General features: G+C 46.3%; 1 protein-coding gene across 1 annotated transcript in view; it reads right to left on the minus strand.

The window, feature by feature from the left end:
- LOC119436000 (sodium/hydrogen exchanger 8) overlaps nt 1-22,466 on the minus strand; it is an 86,871-nt gene that overhangs the window by 10,280 nt on the left and 54,125 nt on the right. Inside the window, exons 13-15 of the mRNA XM_037702719.2 lie at nt 15,843-15,985; nt 7,003-7,083; nt 4,212-4,355 (exon numbers count right to left, since the gene is read on the minus strand). Coding sequence (XP_037558647.2) covers nt 4,212-4,355; nt 7,003-7,083; nt 15,843-15,985 — 368 coding nt within the window. The remainder of the gene's footprint in view (nt 1-4,211; nt 4,356-7,002; nt 7,084-15,842; nt 15,986-22,466) is intronic.

Raw genomic sequence — 22,466 nt, forward strand, 5'->3', positions numbered from 1 at the left:
GAAATGTTTGACATCTCTTACACAGAAAGGTGCACCTTTGTTTGGAGTGAACATTGCGAACAAACATATCAAGCACTTGTCAACATCATATCTTCAGATCCGGTCTTGATACTTCCGGACTTCGAAAAACCTTTCGAGCTCTGCACGGACGCATCACTTAATGGAAATGGGGCTGTCCTCTACCAACGGGATAACTCACAGCCACCAGAGCGCCAACTCAAGGCTGTGGGTTACTCATACACATTTACGAAAGCGCAGGAAAACTACCCTACTACGGTAAAGGAAGCACTTGCAGTGGTAATGGCTGTAAGGTATTTCCGAACGTACCTTGAAGGTCGACAGTTCAAGCTGTTTACGGACAACAAAGCACTTACCTATCTTCTCAATCTCTCGCAACCTAAAGGCAGTATTGCGAGGTGGATCAATGAACTGCAGCAATTCACATTTGAAGTGACCCACAGACCAGGGGACAAGCTACCAGAAGCTGATGCATTATCGAGGCTGCATATTCCATCAGCAACAAATAAGGAAAAAATGTGTGCCATCAACATCTGGGAGGGAACAGAGGAAATTCGACCACAGGGCGAGAAGTTTTACGTGCCAGAGACATACCGGCCAAGAATCTTGCGACTTTACCACGACAGCTCCAAATCGGGTGGGCATGACGGATTCTCAAAGACGTTCAGGAAGATAAACCAGCGCTTTACCTGGGAAAATATGAAAGAAGACGTACACGAATATGTCCGAACTTGCCACCTGTGTCAAATGGCTAAAGCCAAATACAAACCTAGAGGAAACGAAAAGGTCATTCCCAAGTATTCGAGCGTACCCTTTGAAGTTGTCCACCCTTTGAAGTTGTCACTGAAGTCAAAAAGGGGGAAGGCGTGCGGAGGACGCAGGCTTTCCTTGTCGCCATTGACGAGTGTACAAAAATGGCAACAGCTAAATGTGGAAAGGAGGATGCCAACTCTGTAATCGCCCTAATGGAACGCGTCATCTTCAAGACAACTAAAGTATTGGTCTCTGATAATGGAACTGCTTTCCGTAGCGAAAAGCTCAGAAGATGGGCCGAACAGAGAGGCATCACTCTAAGGTTTTCGACTCCGTACCATCCGGAAGGCAGCGCACTCGCAGAAAGGTTAATTCGCGACCTCAAGAAGTATTTGGATTTATACCCTACCTTCCCTGGTGGATGGAAATGTGCCTTGGAAGCTGCAGTGACTCAACACAATAACACCTACACGGAGGGGTTGGGCTGCAGTCCATACATTTGTGCAAATGGAACAAGTCCTTGGATTCCTGCAGATCATCAGTTAGGAATCGCCGGCCGCGTTATTCTTCTAGAGACCCCCAAGACAGCCAACAGCAAATGAAATATAAATGTACAATGAAGAGAAACTTCGACAATAGGCACTATCGTAAGTTGCCTGTGATTGAACCTGGAAGTTTTATACTGGTCAAGAAAGGACTGAGCGGCTCTAAGTGCCAATTTAGTGGTCCATACATGGTCACCAACACGGCAAGCCAGCAAGGAATCCTCAAGTCAGTGTACTACGAGACTCCGGCGAATACGATCGAAGTTAGCTCCATTGGGAACATCATCCCGTACCATCCCAGCAGGGATGGAGTCAGAGGCCCCGGTGAATGTGGAGTGCCGTCAAGACGAAGTTGAAGTGGCGCGAGTACGGGAGGAGAAGAAGATGAGAAAGAAGTTCAATAAAATGGAGGAACGGCTTTATCCGTCTCCATTGAGTTCATTACATAAATTAATAACAATTCATTTCTGTGTGGTCAGTTAAAATGACCATGGGATGAACTGCTGCAGAAAATAAACTCTCAATTTCATAGAAGAATGCATAAGAGCTACAGCTGATGTTTCTTCTACCATAGCCAGTCCTTGTTCAAGCATTTCTATGTTGTAATGGCTGCTGTTATGCATAATTAGTCATTTGCTTTCCTACCAAGCTTTCCTTTAATGACAAGTGCAGCTATTCTTGTTATTTCCAATCTACTCACAAAAACCAATGTTGACTATTTATACATGTCACATACACACAACATACCATGTCACACACAACTCCTGGTCTCCTTGTTAATTATCTATATCATGGGTTCTCAAAGTGGGTTCCGCGGAACCCGGGGGTTCCGCAGGCCCCTGCTCGGGGTTCCGCGAGCCACTGATAAATTTTCCGTGGTCCCGCGCTCGCCAAGTGGCGAAAACGGCGAACACGAGGTGCGCTTGATCCACAGAACCTCAATCACCTATGCCCGAGTGTCAAAAAGCACATCACAGTGCGTAACGGCAACGCGCGAACTGCGCAATAAATCCGCAAGCAGCTTGTAGCCACCCAATCTCCGAAAACGGGCAGCCATGGGCAGCGCGCCTAAGCTTTCGCACTTGAATCTCGGAGGCTCTAACTTACCGCCGTGCGCATTTCTCCCGTTTGTAGATAGGGTAGGTGCCGATAGCGTGCGCACTGATGTTATACTTCGGAGGAATAAAAAAAACTGATGCGCGGAGCACCACAAGTGCGCGCCGCAAAAGAGCTAAAACGGCGTTAGCGTCCAAAAACGAAGCGATGCAGTCCTCATTGGTATGGTCCTCAGCGGCAATCGTACGCTATACGTGACTGACAGCAACGCCGGAACTCTTCGTGCCTAATTGTGTCCTCAAAGCCTTTATTCTTGCGTTAATCGCCGCGCGTAACACCGCGTTGGCGGCTAGCCGCGTGTCTTCATAAGTGCGTAATCGAACCAGCACAGTTTCGTCCGCAGCAGCGGTTGCGGGAAATAGTAGTTTCGTTTTGACGGTGCGCGCTTCGGCTGCGTGCCTTTCGCAGCGGCGTAGTCGCCATCCATGATCGCGTCGATAGCGACCGCGGTTTCGTGCGCACTTGTTGCAGCAAAGGGTAGTTTCGTTTTGACTTGGTGAGTGTGTCGGCTATGGCGTCGGCCGCCTGCCTTCTGAACCGCAAGGTCGCCGACCATGATCTCGTCGATAACGGCCGCGGTTTTCTCCGCAGCGGTTGCGGTAAGCAATAGTTTCGCTTTGACTCAGTGCAAAGCTGTCGAAGATGAAGAGCACCGGCTACATCGCGATGGGCGGGCAATTTGTTGGCGACCAGCTCACTAGCGAAAAAATAATCGGGATGTGCGCGCGGTAGTGAAAAGCGTGTCTCAGATGAAGACGCGCGCCGCGGCCGCGCTGCGAAGGATGTCGCGAGGCCTTCGCCGCTGCTAGCTCAAATAAGTCATGAGATGACGAGAACTTCAGCTTCCGCACTGCTCTTCTTCTTTCTAGGGTTTTACGTGCCAAAACCAGTTCTGACTGTGAGGTACGCCGTAGTGGAGGGCTCCGGATTAATTTTGACCACCTGCGGTTCTTTAACATGCACTACAACGCAAGCGCGTACACGGGCAAAAGTTTTTGCATTTCGCCTCCATCGAAATGCGGCCGCTGCGGCCGGGATTCGATCCCGTGACCTCGTGCTCAGCCACGAAACGCCTTTGCTAACTGAGCCACCGCGGCGGGTGCCGCACTGCTCTTGTGCAAAATAGAAACAAGATTTGCTAATTCATTCAGTAAATAAAAGCCTGTTGACTTAGTAAGCATTCATTTATTGTTTTCTTGATACCTTGAGTAATTCGACATTCGGTTAATTGGACATTTTAATTCGGTTAAATGGGGGGGGGGGGGGGGGGTTCCTTGGCGCTTCATGGAGCTTAGCAGGGTTCCCTGGAACGAACATGCTTGAGAACCCCTGATCTATATCTTACTCCCTTTCCAAAACAAGCAAGAAAATATGGGCAACATTGCACATAAATTGCCTTATGAAGTGATAACAGACGTGCTGAGTAGATTGTGAAGGCACTTTTTTCTATTTTTCGGGCTTTGAATTTTTTTCTTTTTTGTTTCAGTTGTCATTTGTTGATTCACTTGTGAACAGTATAGATACTGCAACTAGGTATGTACTATTTTTTTTTTTTTTTTTTTGTGTACACGATGTGAAATATGAACAAACTTGCTTTTTTGCGTATCTGATTACACAACTGTAGAGCACACTTAGCAGCCCTGCTTATCTGAATGCTTTCAAGCCAGAGCTGGAGCCCTGTTAAGCCGTGTTCTCAACTACTCTTATCCACAGCCACCTTCTCTCATGTAAAGAAAGATAAATAAACATTCATTCACTTATTTCAAGAAAGATTTTCACCTTCTGGGTAAACCGGCGAGTGAAGAATGGAATGAGGTACTTTAAATCCAGCAAAATGAAGCCCTTGATGTTACTCTTCATGAAGTTGACTTCATATTCCTCTTCTGTCAGTTCAGATAGATGCTCTGCATCAATTGTTTGACCCTAGCAGAAAGCAGCATCACAGAGGTAGTGCTTTAGGCATTTCACAAACGAAAACTTGGAATCCCTAGCAGGGTACACTAGGGAAGTGATTTTAAAACACTCGATGGCATCCACAACAGTGCATGATTAAAAAGAAAACAAGTGACACAGCAAATTATATATACAGGGTGTTTCAGCGAACACTTTCAAAAATTCTTAAAGGTTGTCCATGGCAAATTGCCCAATTCTAGTTAATGAGCTGGTCTACTCGAAGAGGCGGACATTACTTGCACATGAAATTGAAATGCATAATCGAATAATTAACAAAACTTCACTAATTAAGTTTTTAACTAATTACCTGAAGGCCCATATTGCAATTTACAAATTGTAGCCATGGAGTTGGCAAGGTGGATCCACTTGGAACGAATTCTCGCTATGACACCACTTTCGAGATATTAATTCCCGAACTTTGGGGAGAAATGCATTGGCGTTCCAGTTAGTTTCTTAACAAAACGTCGCTTTATGCATTGAAGTACAAAATTAACTGGAACGCCAATGCATTTCTCCTCAAAGTTCATGAATAAATATCTCGAAACTGCTGCCATCCTGAGAATTAATTCCAAGTGGATCCGCCTTGCGAACTCCTCGGCTACAATTTGTAAATTGCAATGTGGGCCATCAGGTAACTAGTTAAAAAGTTAATTAGTGAATTTTTGTTGATTAGTTGATTATGCATTTCAACTTTTTGTGCAAGTAATGTCCGCCTCTTCGAGTAGACCAGCTCATTAACTAGAATTGGGCTATTTGCCACAGGGAACCTTAAATAAATTTTGAAAGTGTTCACTGAAACACCCTGTATATATTTTGTAAGTGACATACAAACAGGGAAGTTCATAATTGATAAGCTGCAAACTAGCTTATATGTTAGCAAGAGAAAACTACTTGGAAAAATAATGAAAGAGAAATGAGAGAGCGGCAGCCAGGTGCCAGAGCACATCATAGCTTTGTTACATTTTATAGCAGTCATATTGGTACAACTTCAGGAGTGCCATTGGTCAATAGATATAATCAGCAGTTGCTAGATAAACGTCAGTGAATATTTTACTAAAATATTTGTGGCTTTGAAAATACTGTAAGAGACAGGATAACTCGATGGTGAGCTGTTACCAAGACACACAGCATGACAGCTAACTAAAACATTATTTAACCCCAATGGCAGCTTATTTGCTGTTAAATAGGCAGTGAAAATTTGTAACACATGGAGATCACTGGGTAGTTTGTCCTAACTTTAGCCATCTTTTTCGTTTAAGTAGGGGTCCATAGTGTCTTTGTCAAACATTATCAAACTGTTTAGGCCTCTGTTTATTCTTGATTTCTACTACTGAAAGTGTTTTTTTATGATACAATACCCAACACTAATGGTGCATGAAACAGTGTCATTGTGAAAAAGACAGCCTGCTACTAATCCTGATGCCACTGGCTGTTCTGTTCAAGACAGGGAAGATGCAAAATGAATGTAGTGTAAAGCATCAAGGTGCTACATGGATGATTTTTGTTCTTACGTCACCCCTATATAGGCAGTCTGCTCAAATACAAGGTCGCATCACCTGCTAAGCACTACACCTGCAAATAGACTGCTCCAGGATCAGCCATCTATTTGGTTTGTACTTCGACCTGACTGAGATTGGGGCTCAAACTGGGCAAAACACTGGCTGCTTCTAGCATGAGGAATATTCATGTGTCATCATTCCATGCACCTACCACACAGCAGTTTTGCCACTGCAGTACTTATTCTCTGTGTAAACGGCATTGGTGAGATTTCTCGCATGTTTTTGAGAGGTACAGGTGTCTGGAGGTAGAGATCACACATGAGTAAACACCATGCTGAAGCTAGTTATGCTGTCAGGATGGACCATGTCGCCATGGTGAAGGAGTCTTCATTATGCAGAACAACTATCTTGGAGGCTTCACAAAGAGCCAATAGGGAAAGTTAAAAAAATTTAATTCTGGGGTTTTACCTGCCAAACCACGATATGATTATGAGGCAAGCTGTAGTGGAGGACTTCAGAATAATTTTAATCACCTGGCGTTCTTTAACGGGCACCTATATTTAAATACACGGTTATTGTATTTTACTCCAGTTGAAATGCATAGCTACTAAGCCACTGTGGCAGGCAGCCACTAGAAAGGTTAAGAAATAGCACACCCAAGCATCCTTGCGCAACCAAAGCTCCATGCTCTGCTTGTGTTTTTTTTTTTTTTTTACTTATTTTGTGGTCTTATTTATAGCTTTTTATGCTCTTTTGTGCACATGGTAGTTCGAGTCCTCTAACTATGGTTGCGCAAAACCTAAATCTAATACTTTAGTGCCACTTAAGTTAATCATGAATGGCATTTTGTTATGAGACCAGACATGATTTAAACTATGTGCTTGTTCTGAAGGGCAGCGCACCCAAAATAAATTTGGCAACGAAGACAGTACTGAATGAAGCTGAATGAATTTGAGTGAAAGAGTGCTCCACTCAACAAACCACATGTGCACATAAAGGTCTAGGGAAAAGGAATACTCGTACTAGGAGCAAAAATTTTAATGACAAATATCCAACAAAATACTACAAAAAAAAAGCAATAAAGAAATCCTCGCTGATGTACAAAAAACATTACTGACCATTTCTTTGGTTTTGCTTAGAGTGACTTGCCGTGCTCTTCGGCGCTTTTTTCTTGTGGTCTGTTTGTCTGCCTTTAAAAACTGAAGAAATAAAAATCACACATGCAACAACACACAGTTAAAATAGCATATAAAGACACAAGTGAATAAGTTTGCAGCTAATACTGATATAAGCAGAGCAGTGAATACTTTAAAGGGGTATTGACACAAAATTTTTTTCTCGTTTTCTTTTTCTTCATTATATAGCTGCCCTGCTGCTAGAAGCTAGCTGTGTGCTACCTCAGCCATTTTTTTTTTTTTTAACACGAAAGTGTTTTATGCCGGGGTCCACCAAGACTTCACTGACGTATTTCCGTCACGGAAATACGTCAGCTTACAATGTACACGAACATAATACAAAGACAGAAACCAGAAGAAAAAGTTCCACAAACATGCAAAATTTGGAAATCGAACCCACGACCTCTCGGTCCGCGACGATAGATCGCCGAGCGTTTAACCCATTGCGCCACAAACGCATTTGCAGAGAGCTACACAGACGCGCCTTATATATCTAACACTCCTCCGTGTACCCGCGCTCTTGCTCGGGGCGGTGCCGCCGCCTACGAGCAGAAAAGAGAAGTACTGCATTATGACACTAACGCGCACCGACAGTGAACGCTTCGGTGGTCTCAGCACTACGACGCCTCGATGCCAGCATTCGAAGGGACGCTGGCATCAAGAAGCACTACCAACGCCACCTAGGTGGCGTTCACCGTACTCAGCACAGCGGAGCGTGGCCTCCGCAATTAGCTCTGAAAATGTTTCTGAAGTTGATCGCGGAGGCTGCAATTACGACGCGCTGTACGCGCTGATTTGACTCGGTGACGATTCAGTTACGTGCTTTGTCTTGCGCGTTGTATTAGTGTGTCAGTTACGTGCTTCGTCTTTCGCGTTGTGCTAGCGTGTGCAGCGTAGTGCAGCTTCCATATGCACGACGGTTGCTCATGGTCATCGACGTTGGTAGTCGTGATGGAGGAGACGTGCCACCAGGCGTCAGCGTGGGTGCATCAACGCCTAAGGGCGCTTTAGCCACAAAACACCAATAGACATTATATATCAATGTGCAATAAACATTACACTACTTCTGTGAAGACACGTTTCACTTTCGTGTTCTATACCGATTCCTATATAAGAGGGATCAACCACATTTTTTTTCACTCGGCACTTTGCATTTACCACAAAATAAGCCTTGTCCACAGCTGTTGCTTCTCTAGGAACATATAACAGCCTCCTCACCTTCCCTCCCATATTATCCCATCATTCAAAGTTTCACAAGTTCAAACGACACATGGAGGAGTGCCTCGCGACGGGAGCAGGAGGAGGAACTCGTAAGAGAACTAGCCACAGTCCGGGGGCCCCCACGAGAGGACCCAAGAACTTAGAGGTTTCGGACAGCGATTGTACCAATCATGGCTAGTCACCCAAAGACCAGATCCGAAGAACGCATTGAGATATGGCAGTGGAACTGCAACACGTTGGGCAGAAAGCACGCCAACTTCACACAATATATTGAGTCGGCGCCAGTGCCTCCGGACATTATTTGCCTACAGGAGATAGGAAAATTTCACCGGAGCCTTAAGGGCTATGATTTATATGAGCATCCGGACTACCCTCAGATAGCCACGTACGCTAAAAAGGACGTGGCGCTGAGTGTAGAGTACAGTCAGGGGGAACCAGTACAGCATCAGAGAATTACAGTATGGCCGCACAAACGGGGTAAGCCTAAGACGGTAATCTTGAATACTTACAGCCCTCCCAAGGAGCGACACGCGGATTTCGAGAGCATAGTGGCGGAAACGATGAACAAGGCAATGGGCAAGGATAAGATTATTATTTTAGGGGACTTTAATGCGCAACACGTAGAATGGGGTTATAGGGTTAACTCTGCAAAGGGGCGGACGCTGCTAGATCTCATGGAAAAATACGATCTCGCACTTCTAAACCAGGTCGACATGCCCACTAGAACGGGAAACAGTGCATCCAGAGACACATCACCCGACTTAGCCTTTACGAATAGGGAGGAGGAAGCGGTATGGACAAACCTGGGGGATAACCTTGGAAGCGATCATTTCATACTAAGCATATCCGTAAACTCTGCGAGAATAAGACGGAGAGTGACCGAAGCTAGGTTGACAGACTGGACAAAATACCGCAAGCAGCAGATCACGACAGGGTCGATCACGGACATTTCGGAGTGGGCAGCTCAGCTAAGGGACACATTAAAACGAGTGACAAAGACAATGGTCACAACCGAAAATTACCCCGTGGTGGACAAGCACCTAATGCACTTATGGGAAGCCCGTCGAGGGTTGACCAGAAGATGGAAGAGGCAAAAGATGAACCGCAAGCTTAAGATAAGGATCGCTCAACTGGCCGAGCAGGCGAATTCGTATGCGCAGGAACTATATGAGGGGAATTGGCGCCAATTTTGCAACTCTCTCAGGGAAACACTCGGGACGAAGAAAACGTGGTATGTCCTGCGCAGCATGATGAACCCGGTGGGAACTAAAACGGCTACACAGAAAACGCTAAAACTAATCCTTTCAAAAGAACACGGCACCGGGACCGGATCAGATCACAAATGCCATGATCCGGAACCTCAGTCACGAGAGTTTAGAGGAGCTCACCAAATACTTTAATGAACAGGTATGGATAGAAGGAGGAGAAATCCCCAATGAATGGAAATCGGCCAACATTATCTTGATTCCGAAACCGGGCAAGCCTCGAGATATACAAAATCTCAGGCCTATATCCCTGACCTCCTGTGCAGGAAAGCTCTTCGAAAAAGTAGTACAAACTCGACTCGCGGACCACATGGAGACAAACGACCTTTTTCCCGCGAACATGTTTGGTTTCCGTCCCAACATATCTGCGCAGGATGTTTTCCTAGCTTTACAGCACGAGGTACTACACCCACATATTGGGGCAAATGACAACGTAGTGCTGGCCTTAGACTTGCGGAAAGCCTTCGATACAATATCTCACGAGGCCATTCTGCAGGGCCTGGAGTCAGTGGGCTGTGGAGAGCGAATATATCAATACGCAAGGAGCTTCCTGTGTGATCGTAGGGCGACCATAGGAATAGGATCCACAAGGTCGGAACCTTTCACGCTGCCGAACAGGGGTACCCCCCAGGGCTCCCCACTTTCTCCGCTCCTCTTTAATGTGACCATAAGGAGGTTAGCAACAGAGTTGGAAAGGGAAGCGAGATTAGGAAGTGCCATATACGCGGATGATATCACCATATGGGTGACTCGAGGATCCTACGGTGAAAAACAGGACCTCTTGCAGTGGGCAATCGACCAGGTAGAGCTTTTCGCACGGGAGGCGGGAATGGCATGCGCCCCCGAAAAGTCAGAGTTCGTTCGGGTGCGTGCAAGATATTCCAGGTGGGCAAACCGGCCGAGTATAGAACTCACTCTGAACGGACAGGAAGTCCGCGAAGTGCAAACCCTAAATATTCTGGGGATATGGATTCAACCGAAAGCCAACGCGGAGCATGCGATACGGTTGCTAAAGGGCACGGTGATGAATGTGGCGAAAATGATCCGCAGGGTCACGTGCAGTAGAGAAGGCTTTTCGGAGGACGAGACAATTAGACTAGTGCACGCTTTTGTCATCAGTCGAGTCACGTATAGCATCCCGTACTTAAACACCACCGCACAAGAGATTAAACAGTTGGACATTATAATACGACGAGCATATAAGGCTGCCCTTGGGCTCCCTCAGAGCACCAGCACGGAACGAATGGAGAAGCTAGGGGTGTACAACACCTTCGAAGAACACGCAGCGGCCGTTTTCTTGTCTCAGAGAGAGAGGTTAGGCAAAACCAAACAAGGGAGAACTGTTCTAAACAGACTGGGGTATGCACCTCGTCCGTTTTATAGCGCAGACGATACATCACTTCTCGATAGGGAAATTCGGGCACGTATATGCGTAGCACCAATCCCAAAAAATATGAGCCCGAAGTACCACGGGGGAAGACGAGAGGCTCGGGTGCGAGCATTGCGAAGGAGTTTCGAAGGCAAGCCGGACGTCTACTACACGGACGCAAGTTACTCTGGATGTGGCATACACATCGCAGTCGCCACGTGTCAGGAACGGGTAGTAGGGGCATCAGTAAAAACCGCATGTACGGCAACCGCTGAGGCGACCGCGGTAGCTTTAGCTTTGAAGGACGCCGAATGCAGAGGGACATCCGCGGCTGTCATCACCGACTCACAGGCGGCGTGTCGCCTCTTCCTGTCAGGGGCGGTACCCCGGGCGGTGATTAGGATCATAGGCAATAAGCTATGTAATTTTCACAGCCTCACGTGGTGCCCGGCACACGAAGGCATGGAGGGAAATACGAGGGTGGACCGATTAGCTCGAGTACTAAATATCCGAGCGGCGGACCAGCCACGTAGGGACTTTCCAACGACTGCGAGAGATATCTTGGAACAACAAAGAGAGGAAAGACGGGAGTTCGGCAGGCCCCATCCAAAATTGACCAGACGGCAAGCGATGGACTGGCGCCGACTCCAAACGAACACTTATCCTAATCTACACAAGCTAAGACAAATACATGGCGAAGCGTACGCAGACAAATGTCCGTGGTGTGGCGAAAAGCCTACATTGCCACACATCACACTCATATGCGCGAGAAGACCTCCACAAGCGAACACACACAAATTTACTAAACAACACTTTCTAAGGCAGTGGGAGGCATGGCTTGCGGACGAGGAACAGGACAGTCAGCTGGCTCTCCTGGACCAAGCCCAGCGAGCCGCTCAAGCCAGTGGGGCCCTGGACTAGGGGCTCCACCCACATTTTCCTTGTTTTTTTGCCTTTCCCCATTAAAGTTTACTCTCTCTCTCTCAAAGCTTTTGGTGAGACAATCATGGTATGCTTGTGACCCATGCATCAGTAATATTATGCAACTACAACACTGATTTGTGTGATGTATGGAGGAGTCCTGCTCAATATGCCTGAAAACATGTTTCACTTGGTGCACTTTTTAAATTATTTTCATTAAAAGATGGTATAATACATGATTTCATGTGAGTTCAATGAATTGAGTCCGCATAACGCGACTGCAAAGTTGACAGCTACATAACAAATAAAAAAAAGTGAGATGAAATTTTAGTGTAAGTATTCATTTAACGGTCAAGAACAAAACAGTTCTTTGTTTTTACTGATTTTTATTTTCTGCATTTGTTTTAACACTTTACGCTAAATCTTACCATCATTTCTCCAAAATTTCAACCAAACAAATATCTGTTTTAGTTTAAAAAGAGCAAGAGATAAAAAATAATTGCAGCATTAAAGAGACAAGATCACAACAACATCACAGAGACACACAACATCACAGAGACAAGATGAGCAGCAGGCCTCAACTGGCTTAGTAGAATACAATCGGACTGTATTACCCAATTCTGCTGTAGTGAGCCAGTTATGTTCAGTGATAGTCCTGTTAGGCTGTACTATTCCATCTTTAGGACTAGAAATATGTAGCACAATTCAAGAAGCAACCAACCAGCCTAGCTTTCTTCTTAACTACTGCAGAAACATAATTTCCTTTTGAGCAGTACTAGAACAGAATTATTTTTCAATTGTGCTTTCACATGAAGCCATTGTCAGAGTTCAACCATGACATTCTTTACAGTCAGCTCCATTATTTTCAAGAACATTCTACCAATTTTCTTTATTTGTTTGTAAACGAGTACTGCACACATATGAAGATTGTACTGCTTTGGATAAATCTCTGGCTTGCAGTACGTGTGGTCAGTTAAATAATATTACAATAACTTCAATTAACACAAATGCCAATAAAACAGCAGTACAGGGCAAGAGATCTATCTTTGACGAAGTCTTTAGATGTATTAAAAAATCTTACATGAGAGAATGTTTGCAAGAGGTAAGCATATTGCAAGAATCTGGAAGTGAGCTTTCCTGAAAAGCCTTATTCTAATCATGAAATCTCGTCCACAGACCCCCTTCTGCATTCCTTTTCAAAAGCAACACGGGGATACTAACTGGCATCAGAAAGTGAACCTTGCTATTCAACTTCTCAATCGTTCAAACTCTGAACAGCCACTGGCTGTTTTGAGGACAACCTGGAGGCGAACAGACAGGCCACCTTGTCTTGAAGGACAGGTGGCCCAGAGTTTGGCGTGTGAGAGGGTCCAATTTCTAAATGAGGAGTAAAGTAAGCAAGCGTGATTCTAGCTATGCAACACTGACCACTGCTTTTGTACTTGCACCTTCCCCATGAGCTATCAGTGATCCGCACTTCCAGTGGAAATGCCTGTGGCCAAGAGTTCTTAGTTAAAAAGCAGCCTTGTAGTGCAGCCGACGTAGAGAATCAAATTTGTTATACTTTTAGCCTAAAAACGTTTTTTATCACTGTCTTGAAGACACAGAGCACAAATGAATTATAAAAAAAAAAGAAGAAGCTTGAGATCTCTCTTGTTCATGTAATCACTGTACAGTCCTACATATGCAAGAAACTACCAAATGAAGTGCTACCAGTTTTCTGCTTGTTCAGCATTCATAAAAGATGTGCTTGACAGGCTAACGAGTGTACGAACCATTTGCAAAGAACATTTCTAATGGTGTGGCGGTTCTCTAAAAACAAGTTCCCATAAACTGCCACAGCATTACTCAATGACAGCGTACAAGCTATGTATTGCTTCTATAAAAGTTCAATAATTGGCACATACTTTACAGCTATACATATTACCAGCAGTCTTGTTTTGTCTGAACATCCCAAAAATCACAGAGGAATACTAGAGTAGCACAAGCCACACGAGGGCATGAGAAAAGCACATACACAGAAGAATAAAATTGGGTTGGAGTGCATACGGCAGGCATTGCCAAATCCTGGCTGGGAGCTTACCACTGTCATTGAAAAGAAAAGTGTACAATCATTGCATTCTACCTGTGCTAACACATGGGGCAGAAACTTTAAGGTTAATAAAGAAGCTCGAGAACAAGTTAAGGACCGCACAAAGAGCGATGGAACAAAAAATGTTAGGCCTAACATTAAGAGACAGGAAGAGAGCAGTGTGGATCAGACAGCAAACGGGGATAGCCGATATTCTAGTTGACATTAAGAGGGAAAAACGGAACTGGGCAGGCCATGTAATGCGTAGGATGAATAGCCGGTGGACCATTAGAGTTACAGAATGGATACCAAGAGAAGGGAAACGCAGGCGAAGACGGCAGAAAACTAGGTGGAGTGATGAAATTTGGAAATTTGCAGGTGCAAGTTCAAATCAGCTAGCACAAGATAGGGGCAATTGGAGATCACAGGGAGAGGCCTTCATCCTGCAGTGGGCATAAATATAGGCTGATGATGATGATGATGACTCGGACAATGCCATGTCTGTGCATTCATGTGCTCTTTTCGTGTCGTCATCTGGTTTGCAATGCACTAGTATTCCAAGATGGCATAAAAAAAATTAATTATGGGGTTTTACGCGCCAAAACCACGATCTCATTATGAGGCACGCCGTAGTAGGGGACTCTGGAAATTTGGACCACCTGGGGTTCTTTAACGTGCACCTAAATCTAAGTACACGGGTGTTTTCGCATTTTGCCATCGAAATGCGGCCGCCATGGCCGGGATACGATCCCGCGACCTCGTGCTCAGCAGCCCAACACCATAGCCACTGAGCAACCATGGTGAGTAAGATGGCATACCAAGAAGCCCACATTGCAACACTAGGTCACACAGGATTTCACTTCAATGTGCCCCACTCAGCAGGCATTCTTGCAAGTCTAACAAAAACACATTTTACTTCATACATTTCAAGGAGATGATTCCCTACAAAATTGACATTAGAAGTTGTTGTGGTAGGTCTGCAAAAAATTTTGCAACTAGCATGGAGACATTTGCCCTCCTAAGTGGTCTAAAGCCACTGCCATGTGCTTAACAATAAGTGTGAGCGCAAATGGCACTCCAGAGGGCACAGTGATTGGTGATCATAAAGGTCCATGGCTGCTGCGTTCAACACTTCACATGGAACTTTTCATTTCTGCAGAGACAAAGCATGATTTGACAAACGTGCTCTCGTCATGAAACATATACTAGGACATGTTCCTTGTATTTGGTACTACAGGTGTGGTATTGAAGATGTCGTTCAAAATGCTGCACACATAATTTGTAATTTCAATTAGATGATCCTTGAACAGAATAGCACACCACCTTTGTTTGAGCAAGGGCAATGCGCCAGACCCCAGCAGACAATATAAAATGATGACACCAACACCCTGTCGTCACCCTGGTAGTGAACAACATAAACATGACCATGTTTGTCCAGCGCCACAGCCAGGCAGCATTGCTCACACACTTGTCTATTCATCCACCATGGCCTGTGCTTGAAACACTTGAAAGTTGCAACATACCAAATGTTGATAAGAAATAGCAGTAAAAAGGAAGTTTTGGCTAAACTGCCGATTTGTTTGTGGTTGCACTGTCTGTCAAGGGTGAAACGCTTGTTGCAGAAGATCCAGCACCTTCCAGTTTCACGTTCCAGTGCTATCGTTCCTTTCACTGAGAAAATTACATTTTTCGTGCAGTATACCCATAGACACATAGGCTTTCAATTTATCCTGTTAAACAAGTACTGTATCCCAACAGGGTGACAAAATTCATCATAAAATGCAATCACTGAGTGAAATTTGCGTGCAAAAAAAAAACAAGAAAAAACTGCACTTTAGCAGAAAGAGCTATTTACACTGTTCTCCCTTATCAACCACACATTTAGTAGGCATTATTTATTTGGAGCTGTTTTTAACAGGTCAAATGATTACCTTACCTTCAAGAGGGGCATTGTGGAGCCACCTATTACCAGTATTGTGAAGAGCACTATTATGAGTGTTGTTGTTACAACCACGTGGCGTTTCTCATCATCAAAGTCCAAATGCATAGCCAAAGCATATGCAATGGCACCTCTGAGTCCTAGCAAAAGAAAAAAGGAAAAGAGGTAAACACAATGCAGCACAAAGTGAATCCTCAGCACACTACTCAAATAATGTTCTGTGCTACTTGCCATGGCACCAAATCAAAATCACAATTGTGCTTTTAACCAAAAAGCAGCAATGATAACAAATGAAAATCACAGCTGATAACAGTGCCACTTGAGATATTGTAGATGGCTGCACATGGCTGAATTTTTGCTGCTTCAGATTAAGCTAGCCTATTCCGAGGTCACTGGCTGTTTCTCCACAAAATTCTCAAAAACGTTCTTGTGTAAGTGAGATGAGTGAGATCAGTCATTCAACGGCACCAGCTATCATTCAACACAGTTGCAGCCATTTTCATAATTGTACTATTGCCATGCAGTCATGCTGTTCTTGGATTACATGGAGGCAGTGAGGGAGTACTATAACAGCTATAATCAATCAACAATGTCATTTTGTTTTACTAATTCAGGGTGGTTTAAAAGCAAAGTGGGCAGGAGTGTGATGAAGGGGGGGGGGGGGGGGGGGGCTAGTCAGAGGTGTGTCATCCAGTACACATTTGTTGCAAAAGGCAAGAACAAATATTGCAACAAAAATCAGTCATATGCAGCAACAGATGCTTACTTTATACCAAAGTACAAACTTGTTAACAAAGGTTGAGAGGCTTCAAATTAATTATAGTGTTACGCGAATGCAGCACTACCCCCAGGAGCTGCATGGTCTAGTTTTGTGTCCGGGAAGGTCTATAATTGGTCAGCGACGAATAGCGGCGTGGCTGGGGTTACGGAGACCGACGGCGCTGACGTAACGGCGAGCGAGCAAGCCGACTGTCATCGACGGATACGTCAGAGGTAGGAGGCATACAGCAAGGCAAGTAGCAGCGAGGATCGGCATATGGGTGAGGAGACGGGGAAAAGTAGCTCGAATACGGGGACGTACAGGAGGTGCGGCAGTGGCAAGCTACGTGGCCAATTCGGAGGCAACAGAAGCAGATTGGCTTGTCGTCCGGAGTTCTCCACTCTGTAGGGTTGTGGTATCTGGGAGGGAAATACAGATCGCTGCAAGGCGCAGCTGTCGGCACCGGTACGGTGTCAGGTCGGGAGACAGAGCAGGCAGCAGGAAAACCGAGGCTGGCAAATTCTAGCTGCACAGCTGCCTGAATGAGGGAGATCGCTGGAGCTGGTTGGTCAGTGGTGGGGTTAAGTGGGCGTGGATGGAACAGGGCAGGACTTGCAGCCTTGAGCTTGTGGCGAACAATAGGTGTTACATTCTCATTGGAGGGGGGTGAAGCGGTAAGGTCGACGCAGGATGACGTCGCAGCTGTGTTAGGGAGCCGGGGGAACGGTGGAATGACGCGGCGGCATTCCTTGACAGTGACGTCGATGGTGGAAACATTGTTGAAGATCAACAAGTCCTTTGAGAACGTAGCCTACTTTGTCAACCTCGGCCATGTTCTCGTCGACTTTCCGGCAAAGAGCGAGCACGTCTTGTATGTACGAGACATACGATTCAGTGGAAGACTGCACCCGAGTAGCAAGCTCTTTTCTTGCAGCCAGCTGCTGACCAGTCGGATTTCCAAAGAGGTTGCGGAGCTTCTCCTTGAAAGCATCCCAGCTAGAGAATTCATCCTCGTGTGTCTGGAACCAGACATGAGGTGTTCTGCCCAAGTAAAATAGTACAGTCGCTAGCATTATGGTTGGGTCCCAGCAGTTGTTTCGGCTAACACGCTCATACAAGCTGAGCCAGTCCTCAACGTCCACATTATCTAGGCCAGAGAATATGCCAGGATCGCGGGGATTGGTAACCGTGATGTACGTTGTTGTTGGAGTCGCAGGAGTAAAAGCAGATGAGGTGTCGTCACCGGGAGCCATGGTGGAAAGCTAGACGGTGCGACCGCTGCGGAGCTCCGTGGCGAGAACAGGGAACGGCACTCTCCACCAAAATGTTATGCTAACGAAGGATTAAGCACTGGAGACTATTTACAATGCATATTTACAAAAGACAACTGCAGCGCTGGCCAGTTCAGCCGACAGCTCGAGAGCAAGGAGCAGTTCGTCTTCTTTGTCGGGGTGCCCGCACGCATCGTCCACAAGAAACATGCAATATGCATGTATCAATATGACCTCTACAAGTAGCAAGATACCATCTTCCACCATGAAAACGCAAGGAATTATGATCCACAAGAATATAGTGTCACCAAAAATATAATATGTGGGCTGACTTATTGAGGCAACAAGAAAGAACAAAGTACACATAATTACTATCACCATGTGACTTGACATCACATACACTGACCATAGTAAAATGCTAAGAAAATGAGGAAAACATGACCATATATATATATACAGTGTAGACCGCTTATAACGTAAGTCGCCGGAGTCGCGAATATCCGCACTATAAGTGGTACCGCACTATAACCAAAGCAACAATTTTCAAGGCCCGCACATATGCAAAACATGTGCACCGAGCCGCCACGCGTTTGCGACAGTCGAGGAATGTGGCTAGAACGTTTGCATTCAATTTACAGTCGAATCTCGTTAATTCGAACCAAATCACGCGGCGGCACCTCCGACCGGCATTGCTCCGGCACCGCCATAGAGTAAAAGCTTAGGAGAGACCCCTCAATGTCACGCGCGCGAACAAAACAAAAAAACAAAAAACAAAAAACGCGCCGGAAATTTCACCCTCTCTCAAATGGCAACGTCGCCAATTCTGCGTTGCGCCGGAACATGCGTGTACGTGCCGTATCAGCCACGCTACCGTAGCCACGCGTGGAAAATGGCAGTGAACCCTTCTTTCTCCTTTATGCTTCCTCTACTTTCTAGTCACGTGTTGACCTTGCACGCTGCGGCTACGGCACAGAGGGAAGCAGCGGCGCTGTCCCAGGCCGGCCAACGAAACTGCCCCATGCCGGCAAATGCCCGCTTCCCGATAACGGCAGAAAACGAAACTTCGGGGAGCTGGCGCCGGGCCGGCTGTAGCGGCGGCGGGCGCGCACAGTGACAGTCGAAAGTGAGGGAGGGCGAGGGGAGCCACCGAAGCGGCGGAGTTGCCGAGGTGAAATCCGCTTCCCTGCCGCCCTCCTTCCTCACATTCCAGGGTCTCCGCGTGCGCCCTTTGCCGTGCCGTGCCGGCGCCGCCCGCTCCCTGAAGTTTCGTTTACTGCCGTTATCGTGAAGCAAGCGTTGGCCGGCGTTGGCAGTTTCGTGGCCCTCGCTCGCTATGCGCGCCGTGATATTTCACAACTCGCATTCAAGATTCTGGTTTCAGCCTCACTGGCTGTTCGTTCGCACCACGTGCCCTTCTCCACTTAGTCTCTATTTCTTCCTTGAGCACTCCTTGGGGCGCCCGTTTGAGGGGAGCATTCGCCGTCTCCGCTGACTTCCGTACTCCCAGGCAACCGCACTGTAACCGGTATTTCGTTTCCCACAACTGCACTATAAGCGATACGTGTATACATGGAGTGCTATGGGAAAATTAACGAGAGTTTGAAAAGACCGCACTATATCCGGTCCTGCACTATAAGCGGTTACGTTATAAGTGGTCTATACTGTATACAGTCGAACCCATTTATAACGATACCAGTTTTAACACTATATCGGTTATAACAATGAGAAGCTGCTGCATCATCAACTTTTGTATGTTTTCTATGGTAAAATAACCCGCTTACTACAATGCCGCCATGCAGGGCTCATGTCGCATCGTGGTCGTGTAGACAATGCTTATTGTGTAGTTCTCTTTCTCTCTCTTTTTACATATATATATATATATGCTCCTGAGACCCGAACACAACTGTAGAACATAATCGCTCTTCAAGGTGGTTTTTATTGTCTGTTACCAAATTTGAAATTTTAAAATTTATATGCCATGGTGGACTCTGGCCATTGTTAGATACAAAAGCTGCGTCTCCATCTCCTCATGCTTGCTATGGTAAAAACTGCATTCCATTGCTTAAACGCAGAGGTGAAGATGGAACTACGCATAGTACAGCCTTGAGTGTGGGGGCGTGCCCCCACTGGTTTAGAACCTGTGGGGACGACTGCCCCCCCCCCCCCCCTCCCGGTTCCGGAGCCATGCCGCATTATCAGTTATAACGATGAAGTCTGGCTACTGGGGGTCAGTGCCGAGAGGGAATGGAATGCGAACTCCTTGAAAAGAGAAAAGAAAAAAAGAAACTCGAGCAGTTGCACGCCGCCGCGTGCAACGGCTCAATGGCTCCATCCTTCTCCGCATCGCCAGCCTCGCACTGCACGCGCCTTTCTCCCGTCGCCTTTCCACCACTCCGAACACGAATGGACCGCGCCAGTTGAGCTGGGCTGGCGAAGAGGCCTTAGCGCCAAAAATGTGCAACACAATAGAGCCATAACGGTGTTAGCTTCTACCAAAACGAAATGGTTCGCAACGCCATAGTCATCATTGAAAATCGTACTGGAATGACAGCAACACCGGAATGCTTTGTGCCTATTTGTGCCTTTAAAGCCTTTATTCTTGGGTTTACCACTGCGCATAGCACCGCGTTGGCCGCATGGCTTCATGACTAAGTAGTCGCCATCCATGATCGCGTCGATAGCGGCCACGATTTCGTTTGCAGCGGTTGCGGCAAACAGTAGTTTCATTTTGACTCGGTACGCGCGTTGGCCGCGTGCCTTCTTAATGAGTAGTGGCCATCCATGTTCGCGTCGATAACGACCGCGGTTTCATCCGCAGTTGCAGCAAACAGGAGTTTCGTTTTGAATCAGTGCGTGCGTCGGCCGTGCGCCTTCAGAACCGCAAGGTCGCCGTCCATGATCGCGTCGACAGCAGTCACGGCAAACAACAGTTTCGTTTTTACTCAGTGCGCACCAAAACTATCGAGGATGAAGAGCACCGTCTACATCGCAATGGGTGGCGACCTGGCGCAAAAATAATCGGGTTGTGCGTGCGGCAGCGAAAAGTGTGTCTCAGATGAAGACGCGCGCCGTCGCCGTGCTTTGAAAGAAGTCGCGAGGCCTTCGCCGCTGCGAGTGTTAATCAGTCACGAGATGACGAGAATTGCAGCTTCCGCACTGCCTTTATGCAAAATAGAAACAGGATTCTGCTGATTCATTCAGTAAATAAAAGCGTGTTGACGTAGAAAGCATTTGTTTATTGTTTTCTTCATACCCACAATAATTCGACATTCGGTAATGCGGACCCGTGAAATACGAATTAACGAGGTTTTACTATAGCAGTGCCATTCTTGAACGCCGACAGCCGCGAGTTTGTTACACGCGATCAAAGTGTGCAGCGAACAGAGTTAAACAGTTAAATGAGTCAACACAATCAGCAGCCGGGTGGAGGAAGGTGGTGTGGAGGGGCACTGGCCCTCCCCGCCATTATAGTTTTCTCACAACAGCTGTCCTATCCCCCTGTTTTGCCTTTTTTTCATGCAACCCAGTTATAACAATGGAATTTTCATGGCACTTGAATATTGTTATAAGTGGGTTCGACTGTACTTATAAATACAAATGAGTGTTCCTAAGCTGTCCATTCATTCTATTCATTTTTTTTTTTTGCATCCCCTTACATGCACAAGTGAAAGAAACCGGTAAAAGCTGAGCCATCACTACTCCTACACCATGCGGCACCACTTCACAGATAAGGTCATGCTGAAGTACAGCTTGTAGTCCATACCTGAGCAAGTTATGCTACACCGATTACTGGTAAACATTATGAAAGGGGGATGGGACAAAACATGAAACAAAGTGCGCAACTTGTGGAGGAGCTAGTTGGCCTTGCATATTATCTGCACTATAAGGGGTACCGCACTGTAACCAAACAACGATTTTCAAGCCCTGCACGTATGCAAAACATGTAGACCAAGCAGCCGTGCGTATCCGAGAATCGAAGCGTGCGACTGGGAGTTTTGCATCCGTTTAAATTTACGAACGTTGAAAGGTTAATGTCCAAGTACCCACGATCTTCGTAATGAGCAGACAAAGTAATAATTTTTTAAAATGTCTCAGTTTCGCCCGAAAGGCTAAGCATCAATAGCGATAGCAAATTAGTAGAGAGCTATAAGGAGTAGGGATAGTATTATCGGCTGCATAAACTTGACACATTCGCTTACTAACTGAATTAACAAGCGTGGTGTCAATGCGCACAAGCAAACACGAATAGATTCGATGACCGCAGACAACCACTGTCAAAACGCGGGCGTGGGGAAAAGCGAGCAACGGTTCGTGCGGTCTATCACTTCAACAGAAACTGAGCGGCGCAAGCACAGCGCATACAAAGGTCAGAGCCGTGTGGAGATCGCTTTCAAGATCGTGCGCGCGACAACACTGACAGCCGGCACAGGCGCAAACCCATTTGTTTGTTGATAGAGTAGAAGCCGCCCCCCCCCCCCCCCCTCCTCCCGTGCTGCCTTCCCGCTTTGCTCCTTTCGCATGGGAGATTGCGTCACCGGTTTTCCTTGCGCACGGTTGCAAGATACGCATTTGGTGCCGCAGCACAGCGTC

The sequence above is a fragment of the Dermacentor silvarum genome, chromosome 1, assembly GCF_013339745.2.
Source record: "Dermacentor silvarum isolate Dsil-2018 chromosome 1, BIME_Dsil_1.4, whole genome shotgun sequence".
Classification (NCBI taxonomy): domain Eukaryota; kingdom Metazoa; phylum Arthropoda; class Arachnida; order Ixodida; family Ixodidae; genus Dermacentor; species Dermacentor silvarum.